Source organism: Pholis gunnellus, assembly GCF_910591455.1.
Source record: "Pholis gunnellus genome assembly, chromosome: 22".
NCBI classification, from domain to species: domain Eukaryota; kingdom Metazoa; phylum Chordata; class Actinopteri; order Perciformes; family Pholidae; genus Pholis; species Pholis gunnellus.
The window spans coordinates 13,077,920-13,098,464 of record NC_136549.1 but is presented as its reverse complement, the minus strand read 5'-3'; the positions used below and the strand labels follow the sequence as shown (position 1 = coordinate 13,098,464).

At 42.4% G+C, this 20,545-nt stretch overlaps 1 protein-coding gene across 5 annotated transcripts in view; it reads left to right on the top strand.

Annotated features, from left to right (window-relative positions):
• The window catches only part of anks1b (ankyrin repeat and sterile alpha motif domain containing 1B), a gene marked incomplete at its 5' end in the record, with an annotated part of 172,808 nt that overhangs the window by 134,599 nt on the left and 17,664 nt on the right, over nucleotides 1-20,545 (top strand). For 3 of the 5 annotated variants that reach the window (XM_079183999.1, XM_079183996.1, XM_079183998.1), the window contains 2 exons: nucleotides 1,018-1,116; nucleotides 2,401-2,553. In XM_079183999.1, coding sequence (XP_079040125.1) covers nucleotides 1,018-1,116; nucleotides 2,401-2,553 — 252 coding nt within the window. Of the gene's footprint in view, nucleotides 1-1,017; nucleotides 1,117-2,400; nucleotides 2,584-10,340; nucleotides 10,631-20,545 lie in introns of those variants that run through there. The other 2 variants (XM_079183997.1, XM_079184000.1) reach the window with 2 other exon arrangements.

The window sequence follows — 20,545 nt, the reverse complement described above, 5'->3', positions numbered from 1 at the left end:
AGTGTTAGAAATATTCACAAAAGCATCAGGAGGCACACGGACATCCGCAAGTGGTTCGAAGTGCTGAGTAACAATCTGCAGAAAAAGACAAAATAATACCCACACTTTGCTCTCCTGATCCCATTTCTTTTTTTATTTCTTCTTGTCTGCTCTTCGACCACCTGAATAGGACCATTTGCTGTTTTTTTTGTCTTTTTATTCATATTTTACTCACAATTGTCAAGTTCGACTTGTGCATTTTCTCCTGTTACAGTCCAGTAGTAAACAGGTTTGAATTTTCAAAAGAAAATGCATTAGAAGCCAAGACGGTTTATTGCTGTCATACAAATATCAGACAGCTTTCCACACAGCCATTGGTTTGTCTTCATTCCTGTGCAGAAAGACAAACTATCACCACCCTTTTGTAATTTGCATGTGTTGTGTAATTCATCGTGTATTTTAATCAGCAACATTATTGAAACAAGGTAATGCACTGCAGACTTTTCAAATCAATCTGCATTTAAAGTGGATTACCATGTAATGGTAATTGGACGAAAAAAGAAACGGGGAAACAACCAGATGCATACTTGACGTTCACTGTGATGGATTACAAACCTCAAGTGAGCTTTCAGAGAGTCTGGGACTTGATTATCTAACAGTGTGGCAGTAAATGGAAAACAATGGCCCCTTAGAATAGAAGAGAAAACATTCTAAAACTGTACAGCGTGCATTCAACAAAGGTCAGCAAAAATACAAAGCATACTTGATTTGTCTAAATGAGCCAAATAAACCGCTGGTATTACAAAAGTTTACTACAGGAGAACACAACGAAAATAATCATCTAATATAAAAACAGACCTTGAGCATTGAATTGTAACTTCTGCGTGTTTTTTCCAGAGCTCTGTCTGTAAAAGTCATCCTATGCTATAAAGCCATGCTTTACTATTGCAGACGCTGCTGCATTATTAGCTCTGGGTGGAAAAATCCTGCACAAATCCTAACCTTAGCTGTCGTTGTTTTGTTTTTTTTGCTCTGCAGGGCAGCAATGTGGTGGAAGACCAGGACCTGCTGGAGATTGGGATCCTCAACTCGGCCCACAGACAACGGCTCCTGCAGGCCATACGGCTGCTGCCCAGGGTCAGTACCGCAGCTACTCAAACACTTTAAGACTGCGATGTTGACATGATACAAACGTTAAGTGCTGACGTTCACATATAGCTGCAGACAATCTTGTTTGTTGAGGATAAAAGGAAATGATGCGAGGTAACTGCTCACTCTTTGCTGAGTCTAAATCCACATCGTCCTGCATCTGTAAAATCCACGCACAGACACACAGAGAGAAAAAGGCCAACAGCTGCTTAAAAAGGGACCAATAGCTGTTGGAATAATACAACATATACTCACAGACCTATGGGAAAGTTTTCTGCTGTATGTTACTGTAGCAAGGTAAAATGTGTGTGTGTGTGTGTTAGAGAGAATGTAAGATCAAAGGTGTGGAACTGGAGTGAGAGCAGTAAAATGTCTTGCAGTAGAGTACAGACAGAAGAGAGAGACTCAGAGGCTCAGAGATGAGCCGGTTTCAAACAAAACTTTGATCTCCAGTCAGCACTTTCCTCTTCTCATCCCCCCCCGAAATCTTCCAAAACATTGTAAAAAAAAAACTGAAACCTTTAACTTTTGCCTGCCGTCACACACGTAGACATGCTCGACTTAAGGTGGAGGACGTGGGATGCTGGTTTGAAGCACCACAAGCTCTCTGAAGCAGTTTTGACTGTCAAAATGAAGGTGAATGAATAATGTGCTCCACTATCTTAAGGCACTAAACCCCCCCTGCTGTTGCCGTCCTATTCTGCCCTTTCTCAAAAGTTCGACTTGTGTTTACTTGTTTGCTAGAAGTTATAAAGTTGTGAAAAAAGCCCACTCTTTTAGAGCTCAGTAGCATTCGCTTCTTGGGAAGATCTTTAACATAAAATAAATCTTTAATGATCCCCATGTAGAAATTTGGCTGCTGCAGCAGAATAAAGACGGAAAATGAATAAAGTGCAGTGCAGCAATAAAATATAGGGTAAACAGAATTCAAACAGCCGTCATGTTATATAAGACATCTTTATTTAGGCTGTAATGTACTTTGCATTTGAACAGAGCGCACACGCTGTTCTAAGCTGCAAAGCTCCAGGCCAAAAGGTAGTCGACCATATGGCAAAACACATCCAACGTTTCCGTCTCCTCACAGTGTCGCCTATATTCATGAGAACATGGCGGAAAACAAACTTGTGTCATGAAACCTCCCAAGCAGCGGGTGCACCGAGTTTTCCAGAAATCTGCTCAGCAGTTAAAGTCTTGTAAAAAAAACTGTGTAAAAAGTAATAAGATGTTAAATGATGCGGAACTTGAAAGATCACTTCTCCGTCCGCACTGCAGATCAGACCCATCGGCTACGATGGCAACAACCCCACGTCGGTGGCAGAGTGGCTGGAGTCGTTGGAGCTCGGCGACTACACCAAGTCTTTCCTCATCAACGGTTACACGTCCATGGAGCTGGTCAAGAAGATCTGGGAGATCGAGCTCATCAATGTAAGTCACATTTACACTTTCTACTTCTGCGTGCAGTCCTGAAAAATGCTAATTTTAAAGGACAAGGCTGGTCTAAAGAATCCCATAATAAGACAGAAGTTTTGTCTGTGTATCCAAATCCTGATTAATCTTCTTACTCTGTGAGTCAATACCACATACTTAACTCATATAATACTCACCGGTGCATCACGTATGTATTGATCCACAGCTGAAAATAGTCCCTGACAATTGCTAAATACAAGCTTGACTGTTTTATTACTCTAAAAATGAAACTATATAGTTGCAACCTGACTTTAAAGGGGCACTCCTTCAAATGTTTACACACGTAGATCAGTATACTTCAGCTTCTGTAGTCTGAGGAAAGAACTCTGATGATGGTTTGGCAACAAAATCGGATATATCGGATATCTCAGCATCTGCTGTTTCAATTTCGACCATTATTTATTTGATGTGTCCCCTGACTTTCTAAACGTAAAATACCAAATTGCTTTACATTTTAATGTCTTCATTAGGAAGGAATAGGCTTGGGGTTGAGTGCCACAGACTAGGAAGTATTGAGAGAGGGACTAACACATTGTTGGTTTTGGCCTTTTCATCGGATTTGTTGACAAAATTCAAGAAAAGTAAAATATAGAATAACACCAACCATGTCCTTTAACTGATGACGACTTCAAACAAGGATTATCTGCCAACTGGACGGATGTGACGCTGGCTTGTTGCCTGAAACAACTTAATTTGTTATATCAAGTAAAGCAGTCTTGATACTGATAGAGAAACATCTCTTGTGTCGTCATACAGTATTATTTGTTATTGTGTCAGGTCATATTTTCTCCCTCATACTCTGATATTAACTACACCTTTAAGCAGGGAAAACAAGTTTTTATCTTCAAGGTAGGGTTGGTAATCCTCCAAAACATTTTTGTTGTAGTTGCTAAAATTATCCTTAAATCCCAACAGCAATCAATAAATCAAATGCTCTGACAAAATATAATAAAAATATGCAATATTTGGCTTTCGCAGGACTTTAATGAGCCCGTCCAATCATTTCATTCGGCCCGATGAATGATTGCTAGACTCAGCAACTTCTGGAGCTCAAGCTTCTAGCTACTTGCATTGGAAAAGACGCTGGGATGAGTTTATGGGTTGGATAGTTTCAAAAATCTTGCTTACGCTTGCTAGTTTCTGAAGATTACCAACCCTAGCTTTAACTGATGGGTTTCTTTGCGATAAAGGACAGCGGCGGCACAGCTGCGGCTCTGCGAGGCTGAATGCTGGTATCTGTGCTCATCCCTCACCTTGGTGACAGAGTGGATTTGTTTCTCCCACTCAATAAATTGCACCAGAGACTCATACATCAGTAGATGCATAAGCTTTGTGTCTGAAACAAGTCCGAAGTCGGTGTTAAAGTCCCCTCTGTGGGAAAGATGCAGAGGCCAAACTGATTTCTTCTCATTACTGTGCAATTTCTGTGAAGAATGCGAGTAGAAAGGAGTTGCATTGTTGCTGTCGCAACCTGACTGCATCCTTTCTTTTTTTGCAGTAATAAAAAGCCAGCAGATAGTTTGCAGCTGCTTTCCCTTGATTGAATTCTCTCCTGTAAATATCAGTCATGCTGGGTTGACACTTGAAGCTATGTTGTCACAAGTAGTGCAGGTTTTTGATTCAATTTTGACCAACATCTTCAGTAGAGATGGGGATTTGGTGCAGCCTGATCTTATCGGAGAGAGATGTGCTCCTTTTTGATGCTCCGCGTGTAACGAAATCATGCTCGATTGCAGAGGGCGCCCGCCTGGCTGATTTCAATGAGCGGTAGAGAAGAGGAGGGGTGTTTTTCCTTCCCAGCGGAGGATAAAGTGATAAAGTGATGAGTGATCAGCTGGAGGAGGTGGAGAGGGAGTTATATAAGCATGTGGGATGCAAGATGTTTCGCAGCGCTGGGGATACCGCCCACATGCTGCTCTTGTGTGTGAGTGTCTGTATGGGTACGCGTTTCTGGATGCATATGTGAGATAGAGAAAGTGTTAGTACATGCTTTTGTGTTCATGTATTCATTTTAAAATGCGTCACTTTTAAAACATAAGCAACATCAATCTTCTCTCTGTTATGGAAAGCAGAAACGGTAACGTCTAAATGATGAGCACACGCCTTTTCATACTACAAACTCTTTGTAGTGCTCTCGTTTAGACCGGCATCTGCTTGTAAATAGGAATATTGTATTGCATAAGGATTATGTAGACGAGGAATTCCCATATTATTCTGAGTGAAGCTGCATTGCGGTGCAGAGTGAAGCCACTAGAGGCTGCACAAGCAGACAATGAGAGCAGAAGAATATTTCCACATACTGTTGAGTGCTGGATTGTTTTTCAAAGCTTCAGACAATACGATGCATCACACTGTTGAAGGCATGTTCCTATTTCAGCATGTGCACAAAGCCAGGTCCACGCAGAAATGTTTATTTGGAAGAATTTGTGAATTCTGTGGGCCCCTGAACTTCAAAGTTCATATTTTCATTTAATTGTACACTCATAGGCAGTTTCCTGGAATAGACTTTGCCGTGCATGAGTACAAATAATTTAGCAGAATCACTTTTGAGCATAACATAGACAAACAAAACTATTGCGAGACCTTTAGCTACTAGAGCGGCCCGCAAAAGCTACAGCAATCTATGAATATATCACATGAAACTTTTGATATTTGTACAGTTTACAAAAGGAAAAATATTAAAGGAAACCTTAATTTTTACATATAAAAATCAAATAAAAGTTACTGTTGACTGGCCTGCATAGAGATCTCACCTCAACCCCATCCAGCATCTTTGGGACGAACTAGAACGCTGACTGAACTGCGTGGGTGTAATGTTCAGGTGTCTACATACTTTGTATCACTTTGAAGCGTATTAGATGAAGCGGTCGTGCTTGTTAAAGAGAGAGAGAGTGTGCGTGATGTGTGTGTCTACTGTACAAGCTGTCCTCATGACTCTGTGCCACTGCAGTAGTAGACGGTCACTGAAGTAGTCTCTGGGGTGATGGAGATGTCTGAGAGAGGTGTGTGTGTGTGTGTGTGTGTGTGTGTGTGTGTGTGTGTGTGTGTGTGTGTGTGTGTGTGTGTGTGTGTGTGTGTGTGTGTGTGTGATTAAATATATCTTTGATGGTATTTACAGTAGGTAGAGACAGTCAATATGTTTTTTGGGGAATTAAGAAAACTGGGATGCAAAATCATTGTAATTGCTGAAGAGGCAAGAAACAGATTTGAGATCAGCAAAACTTATTTAACAGTAAAAATGAAGATTAAAGCTAAATTTACAACAACTTCTCGGTTCAACTTTGAGCCACAGTATTCAACTGGTGTTTTGTTTAAAACTTGTAGGATAACGTTTCTTGCCAGACTTCTTCTCATTCTTACATCTCAGAACTTGCTCAGTGCAGTTTGTGTTACTATTGGTAGAAATGATGAGCAAAACTACAAAAATAAGACTTGTGATGAATCAGAATTATCCTTTGATTTGTTTTATTGCAAAAGGAGCGATGCCAACATTAGCATCACATCATATAACACTGTGTATGTAATCACAGTTAGTATAATCAATGAATATATTAATATAAACTTGTACTGTATTTCACAGTAGAGTGGGAATTTAAAATCTTAGAACCTTAAGACTCATTAATTCAGACTTTCTATCTTTAAATTATTCAATTGATATTAATAATTTATAATAATGAATAATTAAATATGTATGAGTACTGTAAGTGTGCACATACTGCTTATAATTGGAGTTTCTTTTTAACATTATGCTAAAGTAAAACTGTCCACTGAATGAACTAATCCAATTTGCTTAAACCTATAGCGCTAACTTGATCGAGAGGGAATTAGTAAGTGATCATTTAATTACCAATAATGATTAATTCATGAAGTAAGGTATGAAACATTAGGTACCAAAGTCCAAAGTTTTCCTTCTGGAGCTGCTTTTTAAGCTGCTTCGTGCCCTTCATTTCCCCCTGAACCCAAACTCATTTAGAGGGCTACGTAATGTAATAATGGCGAGACATTATAACTCTATCAGCCTGCTTTTAATATCACAAGTCTCCGTCAGTGCGGTTTCAAGAATAATTGACTCTCATGATCTTCGCCTAATGAAGCTTCAGACCTCAACCCAGGCTGTGGGAGTTTTGGGAACTTCGTAGCTCGATCCCCAACTGACTGTGTTGGCTTTGAACAACAATCTGATCATTTTTTGGACTGGAAGAAAAGTCTTGAAACCAGGGGCTTCAAAATACCAAACAAATATCAAGATATTTATACGAATTTGGTCAAAATAACTTCCTCAATTTGTATTTTTAAGTTTAGAGAACTCTCTGTAAAACGGTAGACGTTTTTAAATTAGCCAGACGATAACCTTTGGTTCCAGATGCTGCATACAAACACAAGAATGAGTAAGAAATTAAATTTGCAACATAAAAATTAATCAAACGATATTATTTCTAATATTAAAAGGCATTCTGAATGTTTTATATTGTATCACTGTTTGAAGTGACGTTCATACATTCATTTCCCTGCAGTGCAGTGAGCTGCAGACACATCTTGTCTGAATCCACACGGTGGTGCTGCTGCCTCTCACTTCAGTCAGACCGCCTCGTCTCCAAGAAATTACAAAAGAAAGTGCGTCAAGGCTGCAAAATGCTCTCATTTCAAGTGAGTCCTCCGAGAACCCAGAAGGAAGCACTCAGAAGTGGATTTCGTTTTTTGGAAAGACGCGTTCACAACGGTGGAGCGCAGATAGTTCCTGGTCCTCTGGGAACAATTCGCTTAATGTTTTCTAGATGAGTGGACCCTGATATGGGTGTGTGTGTGTGTGTGTGTGTGTGTGTGTGTGTGTGTGTGTCTGTGAGTGTATATTTAATGCGTTGCTGTAAATGGGAGGCATTTGATTGACGGTCCAAGATGAAGGGAGGTGTTTACCAACCTTTTCTAAAAGCAACATCTCATTGCTGCCCTTCATCGTGGGTTTTCATGTCTATATTGTGAGCGACTCAATCAACAAGGATTTCATTTGAATATTTTTGGAGGGCTGAAAGAGAGAAATTGCAGTATTTCCTAAGAAAAAAGCTAAAATGAGTAGATCATTTTGTTGTTTGAATATAGTTTCTTCTTATTTTCTTAACTGGCAAAATCATCTTGTGACCCACTAGATTCATTTTACAATCCCATGTAGGGATTTTATTTGCCACAGCAATATATTAAATCACAATTAAGAATCAGTTTATACATAACATAGTTTAGCAGATAGTTTAGCGCCGATCCAGTGAAACAGCAACGTTCGTCATCGGGTCAAATCCTGACTGACAATGTGGCCTAAAAGTAGTGCTGCTCATTGACTTGATCTTGCGTAGTTTGATTGGTGCTTCATATCCTATAAACTGACACGTAAGATCATAATCTGTATCGTAACTATTAATTGTCAACAACCTCTTCTTTGCTTCTTCACGTCTGTATCTGACAAGTGAAGGCTCGACAGCTTGTGCTCACTTTGTGTAGGTGTGTGTGCGTGGGTGTATATATATATGTGTGTGTGTGTGTGTGTGTGTGTGTGTGTGATTCACCTACGGGTCCGGTCTTGTCCCTGCATTCCCCACTTCAAGAGGTATTCACACTCAAAACTGGGAATGTGTTCTGAAAAGCTCGAAATGACTAACTCTGTGTGTGTGTGTGTGTGTGTGTGTGTGTGTGTGTGTGTGTAACTGTACCAGGGGTCCAAAATAAATTGAGGACAGTCATGAGAGTTCAGCCTTTTCTTCTACCGCTTGTACTCCGTTGCCATGACGGCTACTAGTTACCATAGAGACTAGCGATATGTGCACTTGGTATAAATGAAATGTGTTTGTGTTTTTGTGTGTGTGTGTGTGTGTGTGTGTACTGGATTGCCTTTTTCTGACACAATTCCAAATAATTTGTGTGTGTGTGTGTGTGTGTGTCATGTTCCTGTGCTTATCACCTTCTTTGTCACCTCTCCAAATGGACAGATTGTCTCACATCCCAACACCAGATGGTTCCTGCCTTCGTTAGACACTGCAGGATTAAACCCTATATATCATACAATAAGACACACACACACACACAGGCTTCCACACTTCCGTTAGTTAGTGTCCTCGATCACGGATTCCGGAGTTTTCACACACTAAAAAGGCCGTTTACATGTTGGAGACATGTTTTGCAATTGCGCAAAAACCTGTGTCCCACTTGCGCTGAAGGTTTTCATATGTGTCCGATATGTTGCAGTGTGCGAGGATACAGTACACGTACAGTGTGTGTGCGTGTGTGTGAGAAAAGGAGTGAGTAGTAGCTTTAGTGTGGGTGGACTTGCCTCAGGACTGCAGTGTACTTCACCGGTCCCTGCCTGCTGATATCGCTCTCCTGCAGCCTTATTTGGCGTTTGCACTTCCTGTTGTAGCTCTCGCCGTGCTGGAGATAGTGTGGGAGGTATTGGGAGACAATGTGTGCCCCCCCCGAGCGCACCCTGAACCTGCGGCTCAGTAGTAACTCTGAATTACTGACTTTTACCAACTCATTTGACTTCTTGCGACAGGATCAAAAACTCCAGAAAAGCTACTAAATGGACCTTGCGATGACGAAGTAGAGATTGAAGGGCATTTGTGAATTCTTACACTGACACTTAAAGGTATATTACTACATTATAATCTGTCGTAGCGTTGTTTCATAGTGTTTCTCAGAGAGGAGGCAATAAGGATGAGTCATGCACTATCTTTGGTTTTTCTCTTGCTGGATCACATACGTAGACCTGTAAAGGACAGAAATAGGCAAGAATGACGTCAAGCTTTGTGGGTTGGATTTCATATATGTGACACTTGCAGTGACACGGATACCAATATATACTCTCATGTATAAGCACATGTTGTTTTTTCTGATGCACCAAACGCACACACACAAGCACTGGTGTGGTCCCAGAGTCCTGTAGTCAGCTGATAGATTTTTTAAAGAGCACACGTAAGTGAGTCGGGTTTCAAACGTGTTTGATTTCTGAGGATATTCGATTGTTCTTGTTCATATCCTGCAGGTATGTTGCACAAGCCTGCTCAGAGAATGTTTTTCTGAAGTACACGAGTCCCAAAGCTACATTGCAAAAGAGTAATCAAATAGATGGGAGTTCCTTTGCCCTGAGCTACTGTCTGCCAAATGTTTAAACTTGTCTGTATCTGTACGTGAAGAGAAGATTTCCTATGAAATTGACTAATTACATTGAGTTGCAAAGTGGAAGGTCATATCTTATCTTTGGGGGTCTGAAAGGTTTCCAGAAGTAAAAGTCGCGTTCATTTCAGACTTACTTCAGACCTAGATGATGATATTTAGCGATTTTTGGAAATATGCTTATTTATTTTTTGTCTGCACAGTAAATCTGAAGCTATAGCTAGCAGACAGTTAGCTTAGCACAAAAACTGGCTCTTGTCCAAATGAAAACAAAAAATTCTTTCTGCTGGTATTTTATGTAATTGAATTTGATGTCGTTGTGATGATGATAGTAACTGTTGAACTGTCTCAACTCGTGCTGCACACAAACAACACATCTACACTCCTCGTGAACCAGCACGAGCTTGTCTCTGTACGGGCCCAGCGTCTCCATAGTGACGAGATGGAGAGGAGGAGGAGGAGGAGGGAATGTGAACAGGGTAGAGAGAGAGCGAGAGAGGGAGGGAGAGAGAGGGAGAGAGAGGGAGCGTGCTCAGGCAGAGACATGTAGGAGATGTAGTCTGGCTGCCGCAAGCTGAAGAAAGAGGGGGAGTTGGTGAGCGCTGGAAATCTGCACAGAGCGCGAGTGCGAGAAAGGGAGACGAAAGCTGGTGGTGAGGAGGCGAGGAGTAATGCTAGGGAAGCGTGGCTGAAGACAGAAGAGACGGAAGACGAAGAGAAGGGAGGCAAACTTGTCTCGGACAGCGAGAAAGGCAACGGCAAAGGGCACGAAGAGAAGATTGTGAGCAAATTAAAACACAGGAGGAGACAGGAGCGCAAAACAGCTGAAGAAGACTCTTCAACCTTTCATTTGGAATAAGTCCAGGCTTGAGGAGAGGTAGGTAAACCGCGCTGATAGACAGGACAGGGACTGAGTGATGAAAGAAAAAGAGGGACATCCGCTAAAGACAAGAAGGAGAAAGAAGGGACACGATGATTAATCCTTTTGTTCTTCGCTTGCTGGTTTTATTCATGCATCTTTCACGCTCAGCGAGGCTGAGGTGATCACAACGCACGAAACTCTTCCATAGCGCTCCATCGACACTGCTGACTAGGCAAATTTACTGGCTTTGCGACTGTGTGCGCAGGAGTTAAAGATGAACGCTTTAGTGCATCTAGATAGTGGGAGTCTGTCCTCGAGCCACCTGAGAGATTGAGCTCAGTGTCGAAGCAATGAAGCTTCCATTCATCTATCCATCCTTTGCATAGAACTTGGGTGTATTATTCCGCAAGTATCATAAGACGACAGCAAGTTGTGTCTTTTCTTTTTGTCTCTTCCCTGGGAATTTATGCTTATGAAATTTGAATCATGTAGCCTGTTCAGTTGCATTAGATTTACTGGGATGGTAAAGCCTTCCCTTGACGTGGTGCACTGGGGCGTATGTTTGGTTTTCTTGGACATTAACCCAATTTCCTGCCAGAAACTGGATCAAGCTCTCATATTTGAATGCATCACAAGACTTTCTGAAAGGCAAGTTAAATCCCAAATCATGTTTCAGCTCAGAGCATGTCAATCCTTTTTTTTTTTTTTGTAGTTCCAGATTGAGTCAAGTGAAGCAGAGAAAAAGAGCAAAAAGCTATTACTACTACAGTTAAACCCACTCAAATCCAATCGCTGCCCTAATTTGTGTCCTATCCTCATTTGCATGCACTAGAGGACGGCGAGAGAAGAGAAATCTGAGGCGAGACGGAGAAAGAATAGAGTTGCTTGAGTGCGGGATGTTTTTAGTTGGTAAGAGTCTGTGCAAGCTTCAGGCTGACCGTTAACACAAGTACATATTTAGGTGAAAATCTGAAAACATTTATTAGCACATGAAGGCTTAGCCGCTGTGATTTGATGACTGCTTTCTGGGTTTTCAATGTTTTTCTCGACCTACTTTCTGTTCAAAGTGACGTTTCATTTTGAAATCACTCAAAGAAACAGCGGTGACCACAGAGTTATTTTACCTCCACTTCAGTGGAAGGCTTCCCGACTTTGTCTTAAGTTACTGGCAACCAGGAGTGAAACAGGCAAGATGAGAAGCCTGTGTTTCCCAGCCTGTTTGGACTTGTGTTGCAACACTGACGATGGGAAACGAGGCAGCCGCTATAGCGCAAGACTGGAGCGGAAAGTAAGCGAGGACCCTGCAGGAGGTAAATAGAGGGACAGAATGAGACAGGTCCCAGCAGGACGAGAACGGGAAGGGAAGTATATGTCTTCACCCAGCTGTTTAAGAACAGAAAGATTGAATTGGAAGTCCTGTCAGATGCTTTTTTACCTCTGACGCCGGCCGATCAATCATAATCCGACCTCCTGTTCATCGAGTCGCCGCCGCGGCGAGTCACAGCCATAGATTTCCCCCTCAGTGACCGGCATTAGTCAGTAGGCAGCCCAGAGAAACCGCAGCATGATGGATGATGCTGAGAGAGAGAGAGACAATTCACAGACAGTAACTGGAGTATTGATGCTCAGGGTTTGAATTCTAAACATCAGTTTGGTTATGCTACCAGTATTTTCAGAAGCTGCTTTTATTCTATTTAGTTTGGTTAACCACCGTATCTTCTTTTTGAAGCAAGTCTTGGAGTGATTCATCGCGTTAACACTTCTATTTCACACCCTTCAGTCGTGGACACGAGTAAGGAGGAGTTTTTTTTTTCAAAGGGTTGACATCTTATTTTGGGACTTCCAAACAGGAACACAGACAGTGAATTAGCTGACGGTTGTTTTACCAGAAACTTTTTTTCCTCGGGCAGGTTCAGGAAAGTGGCTGAGGCTTAAAGTCTTGAAGTGTGTGTGTGTGTGTGTGTGTGTGTGTGTGTGTGTGTGTGTGTGTGTGTGTGTGTGTGTGTGTGTGTGTGTGTGTGTGTGTGTGTGTGTGTGTGTGTGTGTGTGTGTGTGTGTGTGTGTGCTTAAACATCAGAGTGACATCTTGAATAACCTCAAAGCAAGAAGGACACGGCATCTTGCTTTAGCTGTGTATATATAGCCCCGCAGCTTTGACCTCACTATTGGCTGCTTCTAATATTTGGCTACATTTATACTGCTGCTCTGATGTGGCTCTGACTTATTTAGATGTTTTGAAATATCTGATAGCAGGAGCCGACTCTTGGTAACTTAAAACTTAGACTCGTTAGTGTTTACTAAGTAGATATTCACATTTCACAAAATCAAAATAGGTCCCACCACCTATGTAGAGATGATTATATCCACATATTTATACCCAACAATTCACATGTGTAACTGTGCAACGGTACCGTAGAACAGCTTACAGAGCTAATATATAGCAATGCAAAGTATTGGCAATCAAGTTTAATATAATTATTTTCCTTTCTAAAACCGTCATTTTTGCTGCAGCTGGGGATGTTAAGATTGAGTTTCTGCTTACTTAGTCGATAGCTTTTGATTGGACGGCCCTACAGATGTTTCTTAGAAACCAATTTACACATCACTTAAGTTTTAATTGTGCGCTAATCGAAAAGGAGCTTGTAATGAAACATTTGGAAAGGACTTCACACACAAACTTAGTAATGGATTGCTGGCGCACCGCAATCCTTTATTTGTAAGAAGATCAGAGGAACACGTTGAAGGGGATTTATTTTTACACTGGACGCAAATAAACCTCCGTTGCTGTAAATAATGATGCAATTTTTGATCACTAATTAATAAATATCAGGAGGAAACTTTGCAGCTAGAACACCGCTGGCTGCTCCTTTTATGTGATGTGGCTGCTGGAAACGAGCACCGGCAAAGATATCCAACTGTTCCTCTTCTCATTTTAAAGTTTTGACCACCAGTCACCAGGGAATCACAAAGACGTTACACAGCATGGTGCCGTCCTAAGCTGTCTGTCAGCAGAGAGTTCACAGATGCACACATGGCCGCTACAAGCATCCTATTGACCCGACCTTGTGTCTGCAGCCTTTACTTTATGTTCCGCACATCGCCGACTCTGACCGCGAGCAGCTGCTGTATGTGAACTTTACTCTCCCTCTGGAGGGCAAGGTATACCAAACAACAACAACAACAACGTAAACATCAGTCTACTGGGCTCCAGCGCTCTCTGTTGCTATGGCAACTTAAACCGTGTGATGTCATGTGGACATCACATGGGCTCCGCAGGTCACACACAGGGTTGCGTTCACGTAATCGATAAGAAGCATCTATAAGATCTATAATAAAAAGTGTGAAGTGTAGCCTTGGTAATCAAAGATTTGCATTAGTTTATCTTATATTGTGGTTCTATTTTTAAACATAATTCCTTTTGTGAGTATTAATCAATTGTTTCTGTGTCATGAAATTGAAGCCTTTCTACATTTTAACACTTGCATTTTTACAGTTTGTAAAGACCGAAGGTGGATAAACTCTGTGAAGCACCCAGATAGTACTGTGCTCATGAACACACACACACACACACACACACACACACACACACACACACGCACGCGCACGCGCATGGATGTTCACACACACATACACACAGCCCGGTGCCTTAGGAGAGCTTGTGCTCCTCTGTGGTGTGAAAATGGGTTCCATCTTGGGGCTTTTGAAGTATTTATTAACCCAGAAAAATATCATACATCATTTCCTCTCCCATCATGTTGGCAATTCAATTCATGAGCTCCTCTCCGTGTGTGGCAAAGTGTGTGTGTGTTTGTATGCAGAGGAAAAGCTTTGAGAGATCTTGCTTCAACCTTGATCCTGCAGCACTTTGCATACACACACACACACACACACACACACAGCCCGTGCTTCTAGTCATAGTTACAGTTCTTGTGCTATTAATGGAGATATATCTGTCTCCATGTAGGCAGGCTTATTAACGCCGCGCTCTCATTGGCTGCCGTTTCTGTCAGCACCGAAACAAGTCGTGCTATTGGTCCCTGTTGGACATCATTTTCAACAAACCCCCCCTTAGCTGCAACTCCCCTCCGCTCTCTGGTTGCTTGGCAACCGGTGGTCTCTGGTTTCCCTCCAATGCCCCCCCCCCCCCCCCCCCCCCAATGTAGTGTGTGTATGTATATATATATTGCTGTATGTCGGAGCGGCTGTGGTTCTGAACAAAGCAAAGAGACTTCACTGTCATGATCCCAGCCTAGCTCACAGTTGCTCGCTCTCTGAGGGTTATTCAATATGTTGTGTGTGTGTGTGTGTGTGTGTGTGTGTGTAGTCTATAGTCTATTGAGAGTTCAGGCAAATCAATACTCATCATTCCAGCCGAAAAGCTCCACCTCCAAACAACACACCCGTTAAGTGAGGGATGGAGCGACGAGGAAGGTGGCTGGCTGTGATTAAGTATTCAGGGTTAGAAAATGTCAATAATCGGGGTGAAAAATGAGCCAAGCATTGTTGCTGTAAGTGTCTCTACTTCCACACTCAGCATGCGCTGTGCTCATTATCCACATTACATCAATGCTTTTCTATCACAAAACCTATTGATTGCAAGATGGCAGCTAGTGTCTTTTATATCCCGTCTTAGCCAACAGATTAAGTGCCACAGCTCCGACGTGATTATCGGCTAATGTTTATTCTCAAATTTACATTTTCTTGCTCAAAGCCACTTCATATGACTGCAGTGCAGTAATTATGCGACTCAGCTAGGGCTGTTGGAGTACAAATTCCCTCAGCATGAACCCCCCTCCTACATGTTTGACCAGCAACCAAATTCAGTAAAATGTTCTAGTATTTAAAGTGGCAATCTTGAAGATTTTCATTTAAATAACTGTGTCTTAAGTCACAATCTATTGCCGATAGCTCACTGATGAAACTATTGCCATATTTATATATTTGTGGCAACATTCCCAGAAAAAAAAGATGTTGTATTATAGTTTTTCTCCACTGTATAAACACAAAAAATCCAACTTCTGAAAGATATCATGTTGGTTTGAGATTTCAGAAACAGCCCAAAACTCCAGACTCCATTGGTTTGATTCAAATAGAATTTCTAAATAAACCAGGACTGAAATCTTAAGGTCCACCTCTTTAAAATCTAGATGTTGTTTAAAGTCTTCTCTATGTGGACAATTATGTAATCCTGGTAGATATTACTAATCCTCTTTTAGTGTATTACAAGTTTTGCCAAGAAAAAGTCAAAATTTTAGATATTTAGTCCAAAAAAACAGCCTTTAAACCCCAGATCCTCAGACATATTTCAGAGGACAAGACCTTGATGTCCTCAACAGCCACAGTCCTGTATTCAACCTCTAAGACTGAGCCAGACACGGGCTATTTGCTGATCAATATTACCATTCAATTGGCCTGTAATGTATTCTGACCTGGGTAATTTAAGAAACCCTACGCCAGTGATTCTGTGATCCGGAAAAATCGATGGAGGATTCTTCAAAGGGTGGAACCCCAACCGCACCATTAGCAGACGGCGCCTGAGGGGCTTCAGAGGTCCGTTGATAGCACAGAGGTCACAACCTCCTAGTCTACAGGGGAGAGGTCGACATGAGCCTGGAGAGAAGGTAGACATACACAGCGAAAGCTAACAATGGACCAATCATACGCAGTTGCCGAGGCTGAGGAGAAGAAACTCTTCTTTTATTTGGCCGAATCACTGACACTCTCACACTATTTATTCTCTCGGACCGTCTCTCCTCTTTAAGCCTCTCCTTCTATTTTCTGGATGTAGCGCGAGAGGGAGTGAAAGAAGGACAAAGTGGGTGAGACGAGACAAGAGGATGATGAGAGGTAATATGAGGTCAAGGGAATCAGCATCTGGACAGAGAAGGGAAAAGGGAAGGCGGTGAAAAGGATACTTAGGGGGGGTCATTGTAGATTAAACGGGAGCAGACAGACTGATGAAAGCGTTTTCCGTCTCCTCCTTCTCCAATCATTAAAACTACGTGCTAGCTTGAGCACGGACAGTGACTGGACTGTTGGTTCCCTCGCTGGGTTCTACGCTCCAGCGAGCCGACAAGCTTCCAAACTCCCCTTCGAGTATAACAGAGAAAAGGCTTTTTGTCTCCAGTGTCCCGATCGAGACTAGGTCGTTGTTAATGTCCCCCAATCACCGACGCTTAACCACTTACCCCTTATTGTTGCACTGCTTTCTTTGCAGAATATGTCTTTTTGTTTCGCAGCTGTCGTCATCATTCTGTGGCCCCTCTGGTGCTTTAAGAGGTCACTGTGTTCTTAGGACCTTCTAAGAAGTTCATACAAATTCAGCGTCTTGAAAGAAGGTGACGTTTTACGACTCGTTGCTGAATGAAATAACTCGGAAGGTTGAACAGTTTACACAAGTATTTCAATTGCGAGGAACCCCGTCGTTTGTTTATTTTTGTTGTAGTAAAGTGACTGCAGGCTACAGAGAGGAGGTGGCTGTGAGAAAAACACAGCTCCGTTACCCGCATGTGTGGCGCCCGTTAGCCGTTCAATCCGGGCTAACGGGACAAGTTAACAGGATTAGTGCATTGATCGGCGCACACACAGACAAACACATAAGACCACAAACATTGCAGCCCAGTCAGATACTGGAGACAAAAAGTGTCCCAAATCACTTAAAACTACGGTAATAAAATCAAGACCGGAGGGCGAGTAAGCCTCGTCGAGCCACTCAGTTACAATTCAAGGAGAGAGAGAGAGAGAGAGAGGTTCAGTGGAGAGACATGAGCAGGGAAAGTATGAGATCGCGTCAACTCTACCTGCTCTCTAAGTTGATTTGAATAGAGTTGAGCTCAAATGAATGAGCGGTTAGTGCGATAGCGTTGGATAGCAAAATGAGGAAAGGGGTGCAGAGGTGTGTACGCTGTGGTAGCCCGACACTTTTCCCGTCAGTGTATATGCAGCTGCTATGAATATAATTTAAATGCAAATGGGGCGATACTGCAGTCAAGCATCACAGAGAGAGAGTGAGAGCTCGAGTCTGTGTTTTAACAATAATGGTCGGGTTGCATTCACAGTCTCATCCATTCAGGGATAACAATATAATCTTCTTCTTCAGGCTCCGAAACAGCTGTTTGTTTGTGTGTGAGAGAGAAAGAGAAAGAGAGTACACATCCACGTGCATGTGGATATATATATATATATATGTATATTTCTTTATTTTGGATGAGTGTGTGTGGGTGACTGCTGCTGCTGCGGCTCTGTGTTGCCATGGTGACAGTTGAACTTCAGGCTGAGGTTGAGGCTTCTACTGTAGTTGAAGTAGAGGCTGTTGCATAAGACGAACAGTAGACACACACACACGCTGATGCGCACCATCCGAGGCCATTTCTGTCCTCTCTCTCTGGAGTGTGTGTGTGTGTGTGTGTGTGTGTGTGTGTGTGTGTGCATATTTGTATGTGATGAAACAGCAGTGTGAGGACTGGTGTCACGCTATCGCCCCTCAGGAGACAGACGGGGAAAGAAGCAGGCGCAAGAGAATGAATATTTCATAACTATTACTACATCAGGTGAAAAAATAATCCTTTTGTGCCTTCTAGTTGAGTGAAACATCATCAAATCTTCTTACAAATCTTCTTACAAGTGAGCGAATCCCATGTAAGGCAAAAAACTACTTTGCAATCTAGTTTTTCTATTTTAAAGGCGCTCAATTTGAAATTCAAAGCATATCTAAGATTGAGGGATTGCCTCCACAAGGCTCTCAACATGGCGACGGCTGAGCCAGCAGCTAGCAGCTAACCTTATGAGTGCAGCGCAGTGCACCGGCGATCAGCCGTTTACTCGGGCACACACACTGGGACCCACTTTGCAAACACTTTGCTGCTAAGACAAAGATCTCTACATAATCTTTCTATCAACTAATCCGCGATACACTTAGTCTAACTTTATTTTCACGACACTGACACCCACGCTAAAAAAAACGTGTGAAACAAATATAACTGTGCTGGAAACAAGCAATTTTTGAAAGCAAACTGCATTGGAAGTGAGCTCTTTTCAAAGTTAAAAACACTTAAGATTAAGACAAAATGACATGATCTTAATGCACCAAATTCAGCGAGTCAATGTCATCTTTAGTACTAAGAGTCAGACAGAGATGGAGGGAGGCAGAGATGCTGTAGTATAACTGACACTGTGTGTCCATAAAGGAGGGATGTGTAAGAGAGAAAGAGAGAGTGAGAGGGAGGATGGGAGGGGAAAGATGAGTGAATAAAAATTGTTGGAGGGAGCACGGGGCGGCCATTATACACCAATTAGTTCCACTACCCGCTAGTCCCAGCTCTCCTCTCTGTTTCCCTTTGATCCCTCTAATTTTAACAATTAAAATACATTATTTCCATGCAGAGAGGAGCAGCGTAGGATGTAGTTTAACCCGTTAGTAGCAGCTCGTCTCACTTTCAACACTGCACTTTCTCCTAATTTACCGTATGACATAAAATGTAATGAATGAAACCTGCAAGGCAAAGAAAACAAGAGACAATGTTTGCCATTTTTGGGCTTGCTTGATACATTATAAATCAGTTGATTGCATGTAATTGGCATACTTGCACTATTCATTACGGTTGTGGTTTGTGGGTTTATGCACACACACAATGAACCAAAGTATGTGCATCCAGCGTTCTCCTTGTCAGTTTGTAATTTGTATGTTTCTCTAGCAGATGTAGAGCAATAATTGGTGCGTGAGATGATGAAGTATGTGTGCATCTGTGCGTGAGTTGCGCTGACTCAAAGCAAGACTGTTGGGAGAGTCATTACACTCGCGCCAAGGCCCTCACATTGAGGCTCATTACCACCTTTTTGCCCTGAAGACGCACACAAACACACACACACACGTTCTCTCAGACGTGTATATATCTTTATTGGAAGACCTCCAGAGGCAGCCCCATAAAGCCAGGCAGCAGTTTGTTGTATACTGAGGTATGTCTTGGTGCCAGAAGGTGTAGACAGTGCAAACAACAGCTCTGCAGAAAAGCAGCCGTGTTCCAGCTCGTCTCTTTAGAAAACCCAGTAACTGGCACAGTCAGTGGACGCCTGGTGACCGGAGGAAGAATGAATGCCTTCATGGGACTGTGTGGACCAGTGTGTACGTGTAACTTTGTCTCTTTTTGTGCCTGTGTAACGAGCGCCTGGTGAAGACCAATAGACTTTTACAAATTTGCCACAATCGGATGTTGTTGAATTTGCATTTCACGGCTGTCGGAGCAAAAACTCTCAGAACAAAGAACCTGAAAATATTTTGGTTTGTGTGGTGGTGTGGGGGTGTTGGGGTGTTGGGGTGTTGGGGTGTTGGGGTGTTGGGGTGTTGGGGTGTGGTGGTGTGGGGGTGTGGTGGTGTGGGGGTGTTGGGGTGTTGGGGTGTTGGGGTGTGGTGGTGTGGGGGTGTTGGGGGTGTTGGGGTGTTGGGGTGTTGGGGTGTGGTGGTGTGGGGGTGTTGGGGTGTTGGGGTGTGGTGGTGTGGTGGTGTGGTGGTGTGGGGGTGTTGGGGTGTTGGGGTGTTGGGGTGTGGTGGTGTGGGGGTGTTGGGGGTGTTTCTGACTGAAGCCTGACGGAGGCCTAGTGGGTACAAATTCAAGGTGTGTTGCTTGTTTTTGTTCAAGTCAAGTCACGTCCTCCTTTTTGTGAATCTGAAGTCCAAAGTTTATAATTAATTCTGATACTTTGCCTCTTCATATTTTAATTATTCTAATTAATTTGACTGAAAGAAAAGAACATTTTAGCAAATAGGAACACCAATTATTTTAATTAGTGTCTCTTTGTGTGTGTGTGTGTGTGAGTCTCATTCAGGATACTTTATACTCTCCGGTATGTTTTACTTCAAGGTGTACGCTCTATGATCTTGTTTGTGCAACGGCACTACCAACAGTTTGAACACAGCCAAGCCATTTCAGTTAT